This window comes from Ursus maritimus, unplaced genomic scaffold (genome assembly GCF_017311325.1).
Source record: "Ursus maritimus isolate PB19 unplaced genomic scaffold, ASM1731132v1 scaffold_15, whole genome shotgun sequence".
In the NCBI taxonomy this organism is placed as follows: Eukaryota; Metazoa; Chordata; class Mammalia; order Carnivora; family Ursidae; genus Ursus; species Ursus maritimus.
Genome location: NW_024423897.1, coordinates 22,386,476 through 22,405,667, shown reverse-complemented (window position 1 = coordinate 22,405,667; position 19,192 = coordinate 22,386,476). Strand labels below are relative to the sequence as shown.

At 52.3% G+C, this 19,192-nt stretch overlaps 1 protein-coding gene across 1 annotated transcript; it reads left to right on the top strand.

The window, feature by feature from the left end:
• The first annotated feature begins 3,987 nt into the window (after positions 1–3,987).
• Positions 3,988–15,233, top strand: MYOZ3 (myozenin 3). The gene is made up of 6 exons (XM_008692506.2): positions 3,988–4,375; positions 10,096–10,247; positions 11,182–11,235; positions 11,332–11,467; positions 11,900–12,062; positions 14,991–15,233. Exons 1-6 carry the CDS (start codon positions 4,315–4,317, stop codon positions 15,157–15,159), a joined length of 735 nt encoding a protein of 244 aa, XP_008690728.1. The 5' UTR covers positions 3,988–4,314; the 3' UTR covers positions 15,160–15,233.
• Positions 15,234–19,192: the final 3,959 nt, after the last annotated feature.

Below are 19,192 nucleotides of genomic sequence, written 5' to 3'. Positions count from 1 at the left end.
TAAGTGCAGAAGAGGGTGGGGTGGGGCGCGGGCATCGGCTGAGGATTAGAGATGTAGGAGAAAGGATACCAAGGATGTTGCTAACAGTGAGGGACCGAGTGTGATTTGAGCTGACTCACCCATCAGGTGATGTTAGACCTGGAACCCCTAAGTAAGGCTAGGGAAAGCTGGGGTTAGGGTGGGAGAGAATCAGTGGGGGTCTTTGGAATTAAGGAGTGATCCCAGAGGGTGCCTAGGGCCTAAGGATGGGGAACACAGGCCCTGACAGTGGGAAAATAAGAGAGTGTTCCTGCTTGGTCGATGATGAGTTGACCACATTTACTGAAGTCCTCACTTGCTTCAGGGTTCCTTGTTAGCATGGAAGACTGGGGCTAAGGGCCGCTTTCACAGAAGAGATGCTATTAGGCCACTGGTTGATGCTGTAGCCTAGAAAATCCACTTCTGCCTGCATTTCCCCCAAAGAGCCAGCAGGAGACAGCCCTGGAAAGCTGCAGTTCTGCCTGGCTGCTCTCCCTGTCACGGCTTTCTCCCCCCATCCTCTCCTCTAGCCCACTAGACCCTGCCTGTGTTCTGTCTCTTGCCTCCTGTAGAATTCATCTCTGGCCCTCAATAAATGCTTCCTGCATCCTTCCGCCTCCTGTGTCATTTTCAGCTGCGTCTAAAGCTCCTCCCTTCTCCCCATGGAACAGTCCGAGGGGTTCCGCGGGGCTTGAGAAGGTTTGACACAGTTGGGATGGGAGCTTGGGGCATAGCAACCATGGAGGGGCACAGAACATGGAACCATGTTCCATGGGGAACAACGGAGCAACTCCAGGCATAGATGAGGCCCCAGGATTGAAGCCCCGACACTGCCTTCTACTAGCTGGGTGGCCCTGAGCGAGCCCACTGCGTATCCAGCCTCAGCTTCCCAATCTGTGCAGAGTGAGTTGGGCTAGGGAATGTTTCAAGGCGGTTTGCCCTGGTCCTCACCACAAGCCACTGTCGCCGGAGCAGGCAGGGCCAAGCTGGGACAGGGCCCAGTGCTGTGGGGCGGTTTCCTCGTGGCAGGTGGGGGCTCCATGCAGGAGGAGAAGCCCGTACAAGGGGTCCTATCTGAGTCCAGGTAACCCTAGTGAGCTCGGGACCCAGACTATCAGGTGAGGACACCCCCTCATCTGATGGCCTTGTCCTTTGTCCAGAGAAGGGGATTGTGGCCCTACTCCCAGGTGAGGCCAAGCCTGCCCTGGAAACATCCCTCACCTTCCTCTCTAAAAGCTCAGGCCCAGCAGAGGCTGGGCACAGGAACCTAAGGGGCAGAACGTGGAGTTCCTGGGGTCCTCAGAGCGCAGGCTTCTTCCTAAGGGCATGTCGGAAACACGCCCTGGGACAGTCTGTCCCGACATACGGGTGCAGGTTCTGTCCGCCCTGGACCCAGCACCTTCCTGCCAGCCCCACCCTTCCCTGCAAGTGAGCCAGACTTGATCTTCAGCCAGAACCCCCCCCCCCAGCACACATCCCCCCGCCTGCTGGTGATTCCATCCCTGACACCTCACATCACGTTCATCCCAAACTGAGCTCAGTAGCCGCCCCCACCCCAATCTGTTCCTCCTTTACCTTCCTCAGTCACTCAAGCCAGAGCGGCCTTTCCTGCACCCCCACATCTAATCTCTGAGCAGCACCTCGTGATTCCCCAGCCACCCCTCAGGTCCTTCTCCTCCTCTCCATGGCCTCTGCCCCTGGTCCGTACAGCCTCCCCATCTCTCACCCGACCACAGCCAAATCTTCCTGCCTCCCGTCTGGCCCCCTCCAACTCATTTTTCACCTGGCAGCCCAGAGATATATTTGGAAAATGCCAATCTGACCACTCCGTTCCACCCCTTTAAACTCTTCAACAGCCCTTTATAAAGCACACTTCCCTCTCGAAAAGCCTGCTGTGATCTGGCCCACCTGTCCGGCCTCCTCTCTCAGCCCCACCCTGCCCATCTCCGCTCTGTGGGCAAGTTCTGGCTCTGCTCGCAGAGCCCCTACCATCGCTACACACAGCGCGGCCTCTGCCCGCAACGCCTGTGCCCCTCAGCCCGGTGAGCTCCCACTAGCCTTCCAGGCCCAGATGAAATGTCTCCTCTGAGAACCACCTTCCCCCTCCCCCCATCCGCAGACAGAGCTGGTGACACCCTTCCCTGGGTACTCCCAGAGCATTTCCCATCATGCACCGCAAAGGCTTATTTACGGGTCTGACTTAGGCCTGGCTGAACTCCTTGAGGACAGAGCCCTGCCTTATTTATCTTCTGTCCGTAGAGACTCAGTGTGAGAAGGTGGAGGGCGGGGGCAGGGGCGGAAGCAGAAGGAAGAAAGAGAGGCAGGAAAAAAAGAGGAAAGAAGAAATGAACAAGTCAAGCAAGGATATCAGGGGAAAATTCATTGATTCATGCATCCGTCCATCCATTCATTCATTCAACAAATACCTATTGAATTCCTATCAGGCCCCGTTCTAGGCACTAAGGATACAATTAGCAAGCTCAAGTGACTGGCAACTGACCCTCAGCGTTTCCAGGTGACTCTGCTGTGTGTGTGTGTGTGTGTGTGTGTGTGTGTGTGTGTGTGTGTCCATGTGTGTGCGGGCCCTTCTGTCTGCAAGGGCCTGCTGCCGGGGCACCTGTCTTCCCCGGGGCCTGGTGCTTTTAGCATCTGTCCCAGGATCCTGTTGCAGCCCGAAATAAGGCTGTGAGCCACGACAAGGCAGGAACGATTCTTGATTCCCGTCAGCTGAGGCCGGAGCTGGCTGCAAGGGCGCCCCCCGCTCAGACTCGACCGAGGACCGCTAGCACCTACGTGACTACTCCGCTCTCAGCTTCCCGACAGCAGTGTTAATCTTGGGGGTCTGACATTCCCTCCTGCCCACTGTGGTCCCTCCACTCAGGTACCAGGATGCTAGGGGAGCTTGAGGAGCTATGGGGTGTGGGCAGAGGAGATGAGCCAGCTGCCAAAGCCCTAGTCCCCAAGCAGAGGAAGGGCCCTGCCAAGGGTCGGGGGAGCCTGGGGCCTCAAGGAAGCCTGTGCCTGATTTGGGACGGGAGGGAGCTGAGCTCTAGGTCACTCTAGGTTAACTGCGGAGGGGTGGCTGGGATTCAAGGTGGAAAGAAGCAATGGCTCTGCGTAGGACTTCAAGGTCTTTAGGCTGCAGAGGGAAGCAGGGCCCCTGATGGTAAGACGAGGGCCCGTCCCAATGTCTGTGCATGTCTGTAAGGTCAGTGTTTCTCAAGAAACAGACCCGTGCACTGTGGACTCCTGAGCGGTCGCGGTTGGAACATTCTCTGTCAACTCAGGGTCCTCACCCCAAATGCAAGCAGACATGCTCAGATCTGGTACGGTTTGCGGGGTGGGGGACTGTGGAGCTAGCCCGACCTCCTTATGTTCCAGAGGCACGAGAGGAACTTAGGCACCAAGCTGGAGAGCTACTTGTTCACATTACGGGGGAAGAGGGACATGGATTAGACTCCTGTTTGCCCAACTCAGTGCCCACTGACCAGGGGCCATGTGTGGATGTGGGGTATAAACGTTTTTTCTAAAGGAAAGTGTGTAGAAAAATCTGGAAGCAAAGCACAGGGGTAGTCTGTCAGGAGGCTCAAAGGCTCTGCCTTCTCTCCTGAGGGCAAGTTGGGGAATCTGGACTTGGAACCTACAGGGTTCTCTAGGGCTCTGGACCTCATTTCATTTGTAAATCTCCTCCAAGATCGCTGGAAAGGGCCATGAGGTGCAAATAGAGAAGTAGGTAGAGAAGGGGTGAGGGAGAGCACCCTGTAAGTCGGCTGAGGGATGGGGCTTAGGGAAGGGGGTGATGGGTCTCTCAGCTTCCTTGGACCAGCCTGTGCCCTCAAGCCTCAGAGCCAAGTACTGGGGACAGAAGGACAGGACCAGCCTTGTAGATCCCAGTGTGGCCCCAGCCTAACAGCGCATCCGTACCCCCCTCTCCGTGACTTAAACCTCTTTCAGCCTCTGATTAGAGCTCATCTACGCCAGTGGATGAGTCATCTGAGACCCCCACCTCCCCAACCCCTCGTGGCCCAGGGATTGCCCCCCGAAGAAAGAGTGCCTCCCTGGCTACATGGGAAGCAGATTTGTGTGGCCTCTAACACCTCCCTTGCCTTCCGGACCTCATTCTCCTCCTCTGCAACCAGAGACCCCAGAGCCCTGTCCAGCTCAGACTGCCCTTCCCTGAGACTAGGGGGCGCCAAGGCAGTTCAGTGCTGAGGCTGGGTGGATGAGGGACTGGGAGGGTGTCTGGCAAGGGATGGAGGGGGGCTGGCCCATTTGCAGGCATCTCTCTTCCACAGGATGATCCCTAAGGAGCAGAAGGGGCCAGCGATGGCTGCCGTGGGGGACCTCAGTGGACCAGGTAAGGTGGACTCAGCCCTTGTGCGTTCCTCAGACTCCATCCTTTCCTGGTACCCAAGTGTAGATAGGGCCTGTTGGCCTGAGGCCTGGGCAAACAGGTGTGAGGTCCAGGCCAGCCCCGAGGGAGCATTGTGGAATCTGCCACTTGGGTTGGGAAGCTTCCCGAAGTATTGGGGGGGGCCTTGCCCTGATGCCCACATGCCCAGAGGCTGAGACTGAATGCCTTACACTGCGCCCTGGGCCTAAGTCCTTACCTCAGCCCCAGATTGAGCACTGATGGCTCTCATCCCAGTTCCTGCCCTAACTGTGGCCCCAAGCTCCCCCAGCACTTGCCCTTGCTTCCTGTCACCGTGGGCCTCCCGGAGACCCCGTGGCAGGAGACAATTGTCGGGGGAGGGTGGGGACAGGCTGGCCAGAGCAGGCTCCCCTGTGTGACTCAGACCATTTCACTTAAAAGTTGGCTCGCCCAATGAAGAAATCAGCTAAAATGCATGTTTATCACCAATAAAAGACCCCTCCGGAACTCTCGGCATAATTGTGGAGTCTGTTAATTTGGCCCTACTTCAGAGCATTGCAAGTATTTTATTTTTTTTTAATTTAAAAGATTTATTTATTTATTTATTTATTTATTTGAGAGGGTGATAGAGAGAGTGTGCACACAGAGGCAGAGGGAGAAGCAGACTCCCCAGTGAGTGTGGAGCCTGACGTGGGGCTCGATCCCAGGACCCCAAGAACATGACCTGAGCTGAAGGCAGATGCTTAACTGACTGAGCCACCCAGGCTTGAAATGGGGATTTCAAGTATTTTAAGACAAATTCGACTAGGTCAGGGCTCTCGTCCCACAGTGTGAATGATAGTGAGCGGTGCCGTTGGCTGGGAAATGCAGATTCCCAGCAGACACCCCCAGGATCCCGATTCGGTGGACCAGGGGACGAGGCCAGACATGCGCCTTTGAGACAAGTGCCCGGGCTTCCAGAGCACGTGGACAGAGACCCGCGTTCCGACAAACCGCACTGTAAGGACACCGCTGCGGTTTTGCCCCATGCAACTTCTAAGTGTTTCGTCCTCTTGTATGACTGTGTGCCGGAGTGGTCCTAACCTATTTTGTGCGTCCTTGCCTCCTTTGGTGGCGTCAAGTTTCTTTCTTTCTTTTTTTTTTTTTAATTTCGTGATTTCGGGTGCTCACATCCGCCACCTCGTGAGGTATTGGGGCTCTAACTAGAAGAAGCAGGCAATGCGCTCTCTCTCCCTTGGCTAAGTCATTAATTAACTACAGTCGTCCAGATGTGGGCACATATCATTTATGCCAGACCGGAAACACATGAACGGTTGGCCGTTGCTAGGGTATTAAGATAATTCTGAAACTAAAGAAAAATAGAAAGAAAAAGCCTCTCATGGTCTTACGTGAAAAGACAGCCACTGTGAGGTAATAATAACACCAACGCCGTTATTATGTACTTACTGTGTGTCAGAGCCTGTGCTAAGAGCGTCAGTGCTTCAGGTTACAAAACCCTCGCAGCTCTGTCAGTTAGATATTGTCGCCCCGTTTTGCTGTCGAGAAAGCCGAGGTTCAGAGGAGCTAGGTGGCCACGTATCTAATAGCTGGTGGAGCTGAGACTGGACTCCAGATCTCTCTGTCTCCAGATCTGTTTCTTTACGACGGTTGCACAAATAATACATCCCGTTTTAAGATATTCAGACAAAACAGACATGAATGACTTTGAAAGTGAAAGTTCCTCATATTGGGACCATCTGGAGATAACCACTGTTAACATATTTGTGTAAACCCATCTTCTGTTCATATATAAACATATTTATACAAACGCATATACATGTGGGCTAAGTACTCTACGCTGTGTTCTTCAGCTTCCTTTTTTTTTTTTTTTCACTTAGCAGCCTACCACAGACTTCTTTCCATCCCGGTACGATCTATCTCGCTGCCCCCTCTTGCTCCCCCAGCATGTAATGCATTAAGTATATTGATACATGCACACTTTACTGGTGGTCACGCCGGTTCACCTCAGGCGGGACCCTTAGGAGCAGAGCTCGGATTCTCAGACAAGTGACTTATTGAGGTCACGCCCCCAAGAACAGGGAAAGGACGGAAGCAGGATAGGGCAGGGGGAATTGCTAGGCAAGGATGTGGGCTCAGCTGTCAGCCCAGGTTCAGTCTGATCCCGTGGGGACTTCAGCAAGGGGGCCGTGAGCACTTCCGCTCTGCGGGGCAGCGCTCTGCAGAAGGGGGCAGTGGTGACCTGAGCCACTGACGAAGGGCATCTGGGCAGCACCCCCCAACACTGATGTGTGGGTTTCACAATCTGAAACCTCGGTGTGATCAACAGCCTTCTATCTCTATCTTCAGGCATGTTTATTCAACTTTTCTCCCGAAGAATGAATGCCTAGAAATAGAACTGTTTCATCCAATAGATTTTACCTATAACTTTTTTTTTTTTTTTAAATATTGAGCTCAATTCATCTTGTCGTATTTGACAATATGATGCCAGGGGACTTTTGATTATGTATTGAGATATAAATAGTCTTTCATGCTCTTAGTATGCAATACCTTTTTCTTGTTAAAAAAAAATAGTGCAATTTCCAGCCCTTCTCTTCCTACATCCTATACATAGTCACAACTGATATTCGGCATGTCTCCAGGCAGATTTTTCAATGTATGCATAAACATATAGTACTTACTTTTTTTTAAATAAATGAGTGGGATCTTAGAATACAATTCTTCTGAAACCTACTTCCCCCCTCTTAACCTGCAATGGAATCTCTTTCTGTTCCTAACATGTAGGAGGTCCTCTCTCTATATTTGCTGAAAGAATTAAAAAACCCATCAGCCTCCTTTTTTAAAAGCCTGTTTTGGATTCCATTGAATGGAATAAATCACAGCACCTGCAAGGCCCCCCACCCCATGCTGCCTGGCAGCCCCGTCCATCTCCCTGTCCCCTATGACTCACTTAGACCCTAGTGGCAACCTCTGTCCCCAAACTCCCAATGCCTCCTCCCCCATCCTCCTTCTCAGCTGATGACCTTGCTTCCTATTGCACTGAGAAGAGTGAAGGAACCAAAAGAACAGCTCTGCAAGCTCCCTCCTCCACATCGGGCCCTGTGCTCACATTCTCGGTTTTCCTTCCCCCTGTGAAGGATGACCTCTCCCGGTCACCCCCCACACCCCCGCCCAAGGACATTCTTCCAGTCGGTCTGCCCTGTCTCTATTGCATTGTCAAAATGTCCCATCAGCTAGAAAACATGCTTTTATTTCTCCCTCTTAAAAACAAACCTTCACCTCTTCATTCTACCACTGCCTCGGTCCTCAGAGCACAACCCCTCAAAGCTGTTGTTTGTATTTTCTCGCCTCCTCTCTCTTGCTAACATTTTATTAAGCTCATTTCCAAACACACAAAAATAGAGAGTGCAAATCCCCATGGCCCTGCTTTCGTTCCCAGAGTCCAGAGCAAACCCCGAAGAGCCTGTCATTTCATTCCCTCCATACTCCAGGATGCACCAAAAATAATAAAGAGGACATTTCCTTACACGTCACAAAGATGTTAGCACCCTGAACAAAATGAGCGACTTTGATTTAATACCAGCTAATAACCAGTCCCACAGTTACCTTTCTCCGATTTTCTAGTTCAGGCTAATGAGGCTCCAAGGACCGCTGTTTATTTGGTGGCCACGTCTCTCCAACCTCCTTGAATCTGCAAGCCCCACTCCTGCCCCACCCTTTTTTTTTTTTTCCAGGTCATTCACTCCTATAAAGAACCCAGGCCAGCTGCCCTATAAAAGATCTCACATTCTAGATTTGGTTCACTGCTTCCTCGAGGTGTGGATAGAATGTTCCTCTGTCCATTTTCTCTTTAACACTTTCCAATCAGGTTTTCACACCCAAACACTCCACAGAAACTACTTTCGTGAAGACGGCCAGCAACAACGCCCCGACCCGAAGGAGGGTGGTCAGTGTTCGGCTCCGTGAGCACTCCGTCTTCCCGAAACGCTCTTCTCACTCGGTTTCCAGGGCACCACCCTCCGGCTTTCCTCCTGCCTCACTGGGCGCCCCTTCCCAGGCTCCGTGGCTGCTTCCTCACCTCCTGGGTCTGGATGCCGGCGGCCCGGGCTCAGGCTTCGGATCTCTTTCCCCTCACACCCCCGGTGATCTCATCCAGCCTCCCGGCGCTAAACCCCATTTATAGAGCTGGAACACGAACCTCCGGGTAGCCGATGTTGGAGGTGGACGGCTCTGGCCATGCTGTCCACACATATTCTTTTCCTACCGGTGTCCTCACCCCTCTGTCACCCCTTTCCCCCCAAAGCCTCCCCTTGCTGTGGGTATTTTGCCGGCAAGGGAAACACAAAGGATAGGGATGGGTCCCCAAACTATTAAGGACAGCCGTCAGCCCTGGAAACCCTCTACATGGCTATCGCGATGAGTCCTAACTCTGAGAAACGAGGTAAAGGTAATCGTCTTCATCAAACAACAAACAGTAAATACCATATGTAAGTTCACGATGCCCCAGTTTTTAGCTCACGTGAGTTTCTCCTGTGAGTGCTAGGCTCCCATATCTGGCCCCCTCCTCCTTGGATTCTCCGCTCGGACCTCTGCAAGCCTCTTCAAACCTTATAAGCCCAATTCTGTAGGCAATTAGGGGAATCTGAATGTGGATTAAACATTATATAAAACAAACCAAAAAAATGTGTCCACTTGCACAGGTGGAGATCTTTAACTGATAAAAGCAAGTTACAAAGCACGTGTAACTATGACTTCGTTTTGGCTGAAAACTCATACATGCGTATATAGGCTTTTTCTTATAGGATTTATTTTATTTTAGGGAGAGAGAGAGAGCACGTGAGCAGGGGGAACTGGGGTGGGCAGGGACTCGTTCAGCACACATCTAGCTGTGCGTGGATCCCAGGTGGGGCTTGACCCCAGGACCCTGAGATCATGGCCTGAGCTGAAATCAAAAGTCAGACACTTAACTGAGCCACCCCGGCGCCCCTCATACATGAATATATAGTCTTTGAAAAAGATATGAATGGATATACACTAAGGTGTTAAAAGTGGCAACCTCTGGGTGATAGAAATGGTATTTTTCTCTTTTCCCCTTAAATCTGTATTTTCTAACTTCCTTCAGTGTATATGTATGTGTATATATATATATATATATATATATGCTATTTATATAATAATAAAAGTTTATTTTAAAATTGAAAGAACACATGTCTAACACTGAGCTCCTGCTCTTTCCCCATCTCATCCTCCCTCTGCCCTCCCCATCTCAGTGAGTGGCTGCTCCCAGGACGAGGACGGAGTGGCTCGGGCCAGAAACCTCCCCTCCTCCCCTGGCAGAGCTCACACCCGTGGCTTACTGTTAGAAGATTAATCTAGAATCTGACCATTTCTCACGACTCCCACCACTATGGGCAAAGAACTGCAGAGGAAATTCATGGAATAAATACAAATGGCCAAAGACATCTGAAATGGAGCTCAGTTTCACTGAGTGTCAAACACATGCAAATTAAACTCTGAGGTCTCATTTCTGGCCCCCAGGGAGGCAAAGATGCCACAGGATGGTGACACCCAGCGTCAGCAAACGCAGGGAGAAAGCGGCATCCTCATGCACCCTGGAGAGTGCTCGGAGGAGGTCGCCCTTAGAGGCCGGCAGCCCCAAGTGTCCTGGGGGTTTGGTGGTAAGAGCTCACTCTGGCCTCTCCGGGCAGAACCCTTGCTGGACCTGGGCAAGAAGCTGAGCGTGCCCCAGGACTTGATGATGGAGGAGCTGTCGCTGCGCAACAACAGAGGGTCCCTCCTCTTCCAGAAGAGGCAGCGCCGCGTGCAGAGGTTCACCTTTGAGTTTGCAGCCAGCCCGCGGGTGGTGAGTTAGCCCCTGTTGTGCTTACAGGGGAACTGAGGCCCGGAGAGGGCCAGGGGCTAGCCTAAAGTTGAACAGCGAGCCAGATGAGGACGTCTGGCCCCTGGGGAATCCCTCCAGCTCCAGCTGGAAAGGCTGTGATGTTCCCATCAGATGGAGGCCCTGACTTGCCCTGTGATCCTAGAGAAGTGGTATCTCTCGAGGCATGTCTCCCCAGAGACAAAACTTACAGTGGAATGGGCCGGGCGAGCTGTGGGGGAAGGGGTTCTGGCTCCTACAGAAAGTGCTCTGGGCTGAATTTGCAGTGAGCAGGATTTAGGTTAGACTTGAGCTTTACCTAAGACAGAAAACACAGAACTCTTTCTCTTCTTGCCCCTAGAAGAAGGAAAAGGCCAGAAAAACGGTCTGCTGGTAGAGACAGGAATGGCTTATCCTCAGGCTTCAAAATATCAGCAGGTGGTTGCAGTGACTTGGAATGAACTTGGGGCCACTCCACTCGTACTCCAATTTCTGAACTAAACGGGGTGGCTGAGAGGGGACGATGTGGCAGAGTGGAGAAGAGTAAAGACAACGAAACACCTACCCTTGCTAGCCAAGCACTTCACATGTGTCATCTCGTTTAACGCTCATAGAGCCTTATAAGCTAGACGTTATCAACACTACTCCCATTTTATAGATAAGGAAACTGAGACTTAGGACGGTTATCTGCCCAAGGTCAGTATTAGAATAGCACCTAACATACAGACAGCATTTCTCTGTCCCAGGCACTGCGATTAGCACCCTATGCTATTAATTCAACCCCTCAACGTCCCTGGGATGTGGGCACTAAGATTATGCACCCCCCTTTTTGGTGGAGGGAAAACCCTGGCCCCTGGCTGTACTGAGCCTCCCTGCGGTCTGTTTGTCCCCACAGATCGTGGATGGAAGCACCAAGGGGAAGGTGACAGGATCAAAGGTGACAGGAACAGCAGAGCTGGGGACGGTAAGCGTTCTGGGAGCCCCTGCAAGAGGGGAAGCTGGGGGGAGGGGGCAGGCCGCTCTGTGCGGTAGTCCATGGCCTCTGAGCACCCGCCCCTGTGCCCAGGTTGCCAACGGCCTCGAGGTGCAGAACTGCCGCTCTAAGCTCCACACCTTCCCAGCCTCATCCGGGGGCCCCGAGGACGCCCAGTCTGCAGCCTTCCCCGCAGAGCGCGCCCGCAGCCCCAGCGCCCTGGCACCTGGTGAGTGCCTCCCAGGTCCTGGGACCGGGGCTGGGGGACCAGAGCCCCGGAGTGCTCCACCATGGGGCAGGAACCAGCACCCAGAGAGCAGCTAGTCTACCTCCCCCACCCCCCTGCACCCCACCACAGACCTAACACAAGCCCAGAGAGGTGCAGCGATGCCCCCAAGATCACACACTGAGCCAGAGTGTACGCCCCAACTCTCAATTCCCCTGTCCCAGCCCTCTTTGCTTCCAGGGGTGGGGAAGGATCGGTCCCTTTGCTGCAGCAACTCTGGCATTATATTCACCCCTCCCCCATCCCAGCTCCAGGCTTCCCTCCCCCAACCCTATCTGTGGGGTGGGCAGGAGTGGGGGCTGAGGGAGAAAAGAACCCAGCCGCCCCCCCACCCGCCGCCTGCCTGCTCCCCCATGAGCCTTGCTCCATCTGCAGGCTATGCCGAGCCACTGAAAGGCGTCCCACCAGAGAAGTTCAACCACACAGCCATCCCCAAGGGCTACCGCTGCCCTTGGCAGGAGTTCATCAGCTACCGGGACTACCAGAGCCATGGCAGAAGTCACACCCCCAGCCTTTTCCAGTATCGAAATTTCAACAAGTAAGGTGGTGGGGGGGCAGCTTGGGGAGACATTGCTAGGGTGTGCAGGTGCCTGTCCCAACACAGCAGTGGCTGCATTTCCTGAGCCCGTTCACGTGCCAAGCTCTATCGAACACTTACACGTCGACTGAGCTCTTGTTAGGACTGAATAGAACTCTTGCCCCGGCACATAGTAGGTGCTCAGGAAGTGTATGGGGAATGAATGGGTGACTGTGCCACACATCTTGTTGGTTTCTCCGCACAACGGGGTGGGGAGGCGCCGCAGCTTTTCCTATTCTGCCGGGAAAGGCACCCGCCCAGGAACATCGACCACCTGCCCACAGTCTCGAAGCAAGGAAGCGGCGGGTGTGGGATCCACATCTGTGCCTGTCCGACTCCAGAGCCCGGTTTCTTGCTTCCTCCCTGTTGTGTGCCGTCTCTTTGACGTGTGTTCCTCCCTGGGTGGGGCCCCGATCTCACTAGTCCTAGATCAGCTCAGCCTTTTTCTCACTTTCCTCAAAGGTCTGGAAGAGGCCTAGAGATGGCTTTGAGGAGCACTGAAGTAGGGATTTGCAGTGAAACACTGGACGCCAGGCGTGAGAGCTGCAGAGGAGCGGCCTGTACTATTTAGAGCATGGGGCCTCAATGTGGCCTCACATGCAGACTCCTTGCCAGACCTTGGGCAGGTGACTTGACCTCTCTGAGCCTCTATTTCCCCATCTGTAAGATGAGACTATTACAGTATCTACTTTGTAAGATTGTTGTGAGGATGGCATGAGAAGCAGTAGGCAAAGTTTCTAGCAAGTAATAAGCTCTCAAAAAACAGTAGCCGTTAGTATTAGTCTTGGTAGTAGGATTAGTTACAGGCTGAAATAATGGTTGCCAAAGCTAATAGGGAGAACTGGAGACGGATACATTTAGTGTTCTTCCCCAGGGGTCCAAAGACAAATCAGAGGAGTCAAGACAGGAGCCTGGCACAGGAGGAAGGTCTTGGACGGGGGGGTGCATTTCACTGCAGTGGGCTTCCTCAGTCTGATGCTGTTTCTGAAAAATGCTCCTCTGGCTTGGGCTGCGTTAAGTGAGAACAAGGAGGGTCCGCAGGCAGAGGCCATGGTCCAGCTCTTCTGGTACTTGCTCTGACCCCATGCGAGACTGTCTGACAACTGGGGGTGATCAGCCCTGAGAAGAGACTGCTCAGAAGGGAGGGAACTCCCTCAAACAGCTGAGAGTCAGGGAGGGCCCTGACGGGAAGAACCGTGCCCGACAGGAACCCTGGGAGCCACGGGCCATTGGCAGGCATTCTGGGGTCTCTGCCAGGAGAGACTGTGTTCTCTCTCCTCCTGGGGCCCTCAGCCCCTACCTGCCCAGCTGTTTGAAACCCTCAGCAGACATTCCGTCCTGGGGGCCGGCTTCCAGGCTGGCCCCATCCATCTCACACTGCAGCTAGGACAGGAGGAAGCACATTCCCATCTGCAGAAGGAGGGCCTCAGGGGGCCCTGAGCCCAGGCCCTCCTTTAAGACAGAAGAGCCAACTGAGGCCAAGACGGGGGTGAGCAGCAGTGTTAGCGGCCAAGCTGCGCTAAGGACCCAGGGCTCTGGGCTTGCAGTCAAGGGCTGGACCGTGAGGCCTGTGCCGCTTGGAAACTGCCCAGCCGACTCCCGCTGGGCCTGGCTGTTGCTGCCACAGCCGGGGTGGTCCAGGCAGACCCGCTCTCCTGGCTGGAGCCCAGGCCCTGGCCCGAGGCCTGCCTTTCTACCCCAGGGGCAAGCACTCCCCCATTCCCACCGCTCCCAGGCTTCGAGGAAAACACTACATGAGCAACGCTTTTTAAGGTTTCTTAAGATGAAAAAATAGTTTTAAAATAACATACTTACATTCTCTTACACACACACACACACACACACACAACTACAAATAAAGAGAGGGCCCTTTGTTCAGCCTCCTCCAATCCCAGTTCCCTTCCCAAATTCCCAAAAGTAACACTGTGGTCCGGCTGGTGTGTATGTTTTCAGATCATTTTCTCCCAGCATGCTCCAGTCCTATAGTGGATGGCATTGTGTTACGTGTATGTGTGCGTTTTAATACTTTGTATCTCATTCTGTAACTTGCTTGCCTTTTTGACCTTTTGAAAGGTCCTACTTAATACACACAGACCTTTCCATTCCCTTTAAGCTGCTGGAGGGTACCCCACCATGCGAATACACCACATCTGTCTTGTCTGTGTCTCTGCCAGTGGACATCCGGGCGGTTTCTGGTTTGTCACCACTCACTGCTCATACCCGTGTCTTCGTGCGTGCATGCGTGCACGTGCTTCCCTAAGCCCTGTGCTTACAGGTGCAATCGCTGGTTCCCACAGTTTGCCCATTTTTAGATTAAGAAGATCCCGCAACTTGTCCAACGTAGCAGTTGTCCAATTTACCCTCCGACCAGCAGTCTTGGAGTGAAACTGCCCCACCATCTCACCGATTCTGTCCCACTGTCAAATTATTTCCTCTCACCAATCTTATGGGTGAGAAGTGGCGTGTCTCTGTTATCATTTGCATTTCCTGATTCTCGGTGCTCTTTCTAACCCTCTCTTCCCTCTCCGGTCTGGGGTATATTGTTCTGAGGGGAGATGAGGAGAGGAAGGAAAAACCTTGTTTCAGCTCTACTGCTTTCTGGCGCTTACTCAAGGGGAACCTAGAGTTTTGCCTCGGAACAGCCAATTCTAGCTTTGAAAATGTCATTCCTATCTCCAAGCACCAAGCTATCCCCACTAGAGGCAGACCGGGGAATGGGCAGAGCTGGAGAAACCTGTTAAAGATAATATAAAGCCTTGCCGTATAGGTGGGGAAACAGGCCCAGAGGGAGGCAGGGAGGGGGCCCCACATGGTGACCCGCCTGTCAGTGCTCTGCCATCCCGTGCTCTCCCACACAGCCCACCTCTCCTGCTGCTCTTCTCTCCCCAGGACCCCGGTGCCCTTTGGAGGACCCCTGGTGGGGGAGACCGTTCCCAGGGCAGGCACCCCCTTTGTCCCGGAGCTCATCAGTGGCTTGGAACTCCTTCGCCTCAGACCCAGCTTCAACAGAGTGGCGCAGGGCTGGGTCCGCAACCTCCCCGAGTCCGAGGAGCTGTAGCCTCAGCCTGAATATTCAATTCCCCTGTCTTGGTGTTCGGGTAACATCTTGGGAGTCAAGACTTCTAGACAGCACTTCACAGTTCATGAAGGGTCTTCACACACAAAACCTTATTGCAAATGGCCTCAAAGGCCACAAAGTTCAGTAGTCCCCAAATGGGGTGTGTTTCAAAATTTCTGGGGGATGATGTTTTGCATACAGATTTCTGGCCTGCCCCTGACTTGCAGCACTCAAACCCCCTGACTTGGGGAATTTCTATTAGTAGCCAACACTCCCAGGTGATTCCAGTGAAACTTGTTCATGGTTTGAGTCTTTAGGCATCCACGCCACCAGTGAATTCACACCCATGCCTCCACTCTTCCCTGCTCGTGGACTCTAGCTTACACTCCCAACAGGGAGCTTGCTAGCAGCCCATTTACCTGTGGATAACTCTGATAATTAGAAACTTTTTCCTTTCATTGAGATGCAGCTTTAAACATTTGCTAAGTGCGGACTGTGCGCTGGCCGCCCTGCCAGCCCCAGGGACAGCATACGGCGAGTGGCCCAGGCCCTGGCCTAGGGGAAGACAGGACAGTAGGCAAGACAGATCTGTAAAGCAGTAGATGGCATTCATTTTCCCCGCAGCACACTGACAGCAGAGGAAGAAAGTGCCGTGAGCAGGATGTGTCCCCTGGGGATGGGGTGGGACTCCGGGAAGCTTCTCAGAGACTTTGAGCAGGACCCCAGAGGAGGAGTGAGAGCCACCGAGGGCAGTGGGAGTGACGGAGGGCGTTCCTGCTGAGTGGACCAGCATGTGCAAAGTGTGGAGTTATGCACAGGAGGAGGTGTTCTAGAGAAAGGGGGGAGGGCTGTGTTAGAGACGTCAGTGAGGGCCAGCACTGTGGGGCTTTACTAAGGAGATGAGGGCAGATTTTAAGCTGGGGAGTGATGGGTCTTGCTATGTGGGGCACAGGTCGGTGAGGACTAAGGCCAGAAGCCAGGAAGCCTTCAGGGAACAAGGCCTAGACTAGGGAAATGGCCATGGGATGGAAAGAAGGGGCACCCTCTGTGCACCTTACAGGTCAGGTGCAATGTGGGGCCCCTGTAAAGTCTCCTTCTTTCTTTTCTTCTTCCACTCACTGTCCTGTGCAAGCCTCAGGGTTAATCTTGTCCTAGACTCCACAGCGCTAGTTCAGGGCTGTATCCAGCTCACTAGGAAAAGGAGAGAAAGGAATGCCTCCTTAGCTCAACTGACAATGAGGACAATGACAATGATGGTGGTGGCGGCTGCTTTTTATTGGGTGCTTCAGTGCTTGGGCTGGTGGCAGATTCTCTACAATCCTATTTCTTATTTTCAGTTCAACCCCAAGGGAAAGGTATTGTCCCATTTTACAGATGTGGATATCCAGGCTCGAAAGATGTGGCTTGTCCAGGGACAGAGCCAAAATGGGAATGTCCAATTCCAGTGGCTGTCCCTTTTCACCTCACTGGGTGCCCAGGCCAATGCCCACTCGCTCTGGAACCATCTAAGCATGGTGTTCTGCCTTAGGGCTTAGAGGTGAAAAGTGTAGGTTGGGAAGTCAGACTGGATGGGATGGGCTCAAACTGCTACTGCTAGCCGTGTGAACTTGAGCAAGTCATTTCTCACCGGTAGCCTCCATCTCTCCACCTGTGAGATGAGGACAAGGCCAGAAGGCCCTGGGTAGGGCTGTTGTGAGCACAGTGATGGACACATACCTAAGAAGACTTCGGTCGTTATTAGACTTCATGCAGCTACTGCTCTTGACTGGAAAAGATGTTCTTGCTCTTGAGAAGCTGGCTGCAAGATGTCATCAGGGTCGGTAAAACTTAAGCTGGAAGGAAAGCCTCTGATTACTGTAGGGCTCCCTGTGGACGTGGACATGGAATTACCTCCCTCTGCCTCCTCCCTGACTCCCTCTCTTGGGGAGATGAGAAGGGGAGAAATCCAGCCAGTTCTCAGGGTGCCTGGGATAGCGGTTACATTTTCCTTTTGTTCTGGACTTTCACTGCACCCCACACCATCTCGAGGGCCAGCAGCGTATTAGACTTGCCTGCCATTGGTGTGTTGTCTTGAATTGAGGGGCTGCTGTTGAAAGCCACGTCTGCATGAGCTGAAAAGCAACCATGAAAGTGTCTGACACATAGAGGAGAGGATCTGGACTACCTCGGATTGGCTCTACTGTGTTCTGGACGGCGATGGCCGCCACGAGCTACAGGAGAGGAGAGCCTGCTGCACCCGAAAGCAAATCCACATTTTTTCTTCTGATAATGTGACTTTCACTGATGTTGTTAAAAAAAAAAAAAGGAATGCTTATTACCTAAAAAACAAGTAAAATGTGGAAAGATTGGCCCACATAGCTCCTCCCAGGCTCGTAGACTTCCCAGCCCCCTGCACTCTGCCTCATCCCCACGTATGGGAGGTAACCGTGCGTGACCTTCTAGAACTCTAGAATTGTTTGAATAAATATTTGTGTGTATAAATGCATAGGTACAAAAATATGTCTTTGTTTAATGGGCTCCTACTGTATGTGCCATTCTGTATTTTGCATATGTATTCAACAATAAGTGAAATACGGATCCTGAAAATGCAGGCCAGTAACCTTTCACGTAACTTGTGGGCCTAGCGAGCCCTTCATATAAAATCCAATTCTTTGCCTGTTCATAGAAAATTCTATGCTTTTGGCCGTTCTGTTCCTTACCTAAATGAAATCATACAGTGATATGGAAACGAAAAGGACCGAGAGCAGCCAGGACGTTGGGAGAGCAGACATGAGCTATGGCAGCGATGAGCGGAGATGAGCTGGGTTCCACGTAGCGGCGTGGACGCAGCGGACACAATCGGCAGGCAAAGGAAGGCGGACACAAACGTGTGTGTGTGCTGTTGCAGGGAAGGGTTCGTGCAGAAGTCGGGACGGGGTTAGCTGTGGGAGGAAGGAAAGGCTGGTGATTGTGAAGGGATACAATGCTTCTGGGGAAAGCGGGACAATTTCCGTTGCTGGGCTCGGGTGACTGTTACACAGGTGTTCACGCTAGAATATTACCTTCGGTTGTATATCTGTATTTTACACACTTGTTCTGTACATGTGTTATATTTCACCAAACAATCCCTCCTTTTAAAAAGTGGATGGACAAATCAGTAAGGTGAAGAGACAGTATGAGAGAGAAATTAAAAAGAAATGGAGAATACAATGAGAGTGTCTGACAGTACTGATAGGAATTCCAGAAGATGCTTTAAAATGACTGGGTTTTCTCCAGATTTGATAAAAGACATAAATTCACACCATCCTCACCCCGTCATGGGAAGGGATATTAATCCACACTCAAGAACCACTGTATTGAGGGGCGCCCGGGTGGCTCAGCCAGTTGAGCCGTTTAGCGTCTGCCCTCAGCTCAGGTCATGATCCCCGGGTCCTGGGACCCAGCCCCACATCGGGCTCCCTGCTCAGGGGGGAGTCTGCCTCTCCCTCTCACCCCTCGCCCTGCCCTTCTTCCCTCCCCCACTCGAGCTAGCACTCACGTTCTCTTTTTCTCTCTCAAATAAAACCTTAAAAAAAAAAAAAAAGAATCACTGTATTGAAATTGTGGAACTCCAAAGTCACAGAGAAATTTCAAGAAAGTTGAAATCACCTACAAATTACCCAGATGAAAAAGCTAGATTACTTATAAAAGAATGACATTTAAAATGACAGCAATAATAGAAAAATATCTTCAGGGGCAACTGGGTGGCTCAGCCATAGACGTCTGCCTTCGGCTCAGGTCATGATCCCAGGGTCCTGGGATCGAGCCCCGCATCGGGCTCTCTGCTCAGCAGGAAGCCTGCTTCTCCCTCTCACACTCCCCTTGCTTGTGTTCCCTCTCTCGCCATCTCTCTCTGTTAAATAAATAAATAAAATCTTAAAAAAAAAAAAAAGAAAAATATCTTCAAGAAGTGAGAGCAAAATAAACTCATTTTCAGACAAATACGTAGTATGAGAATTTCCCACTAACTTTAGGAAGGATCCAGAAAAAAAGTATAGCCTCTAAGAAGCAATGG

Excerpts from the sequence above, each read along its gene's own strand:
- MYOZ3 (XM_008692506.2), top strand. The coding sequence starts at position 4,315 with ATGATCCCTAAGGAGCAGAAGGGGCCAGCGATGGCTGCCGTGGGGGAC. Across the intron at positions 4,376-10,095 it reads GGGGGACCTCAGTGGACCAG|AACCCTTGCTGGACCTGGGC; the intron begins GTAAGGTGGACT and ends CTCTCCGGGCAG. Across the intron at positions 11,468-11,899 it reads CCCCAGCGCCCTGGCACCTG|GCTATGCCGAGCCACTGAAA; the intron begins GTGAGTGCCTCC and ends CTCCATCTGCAG.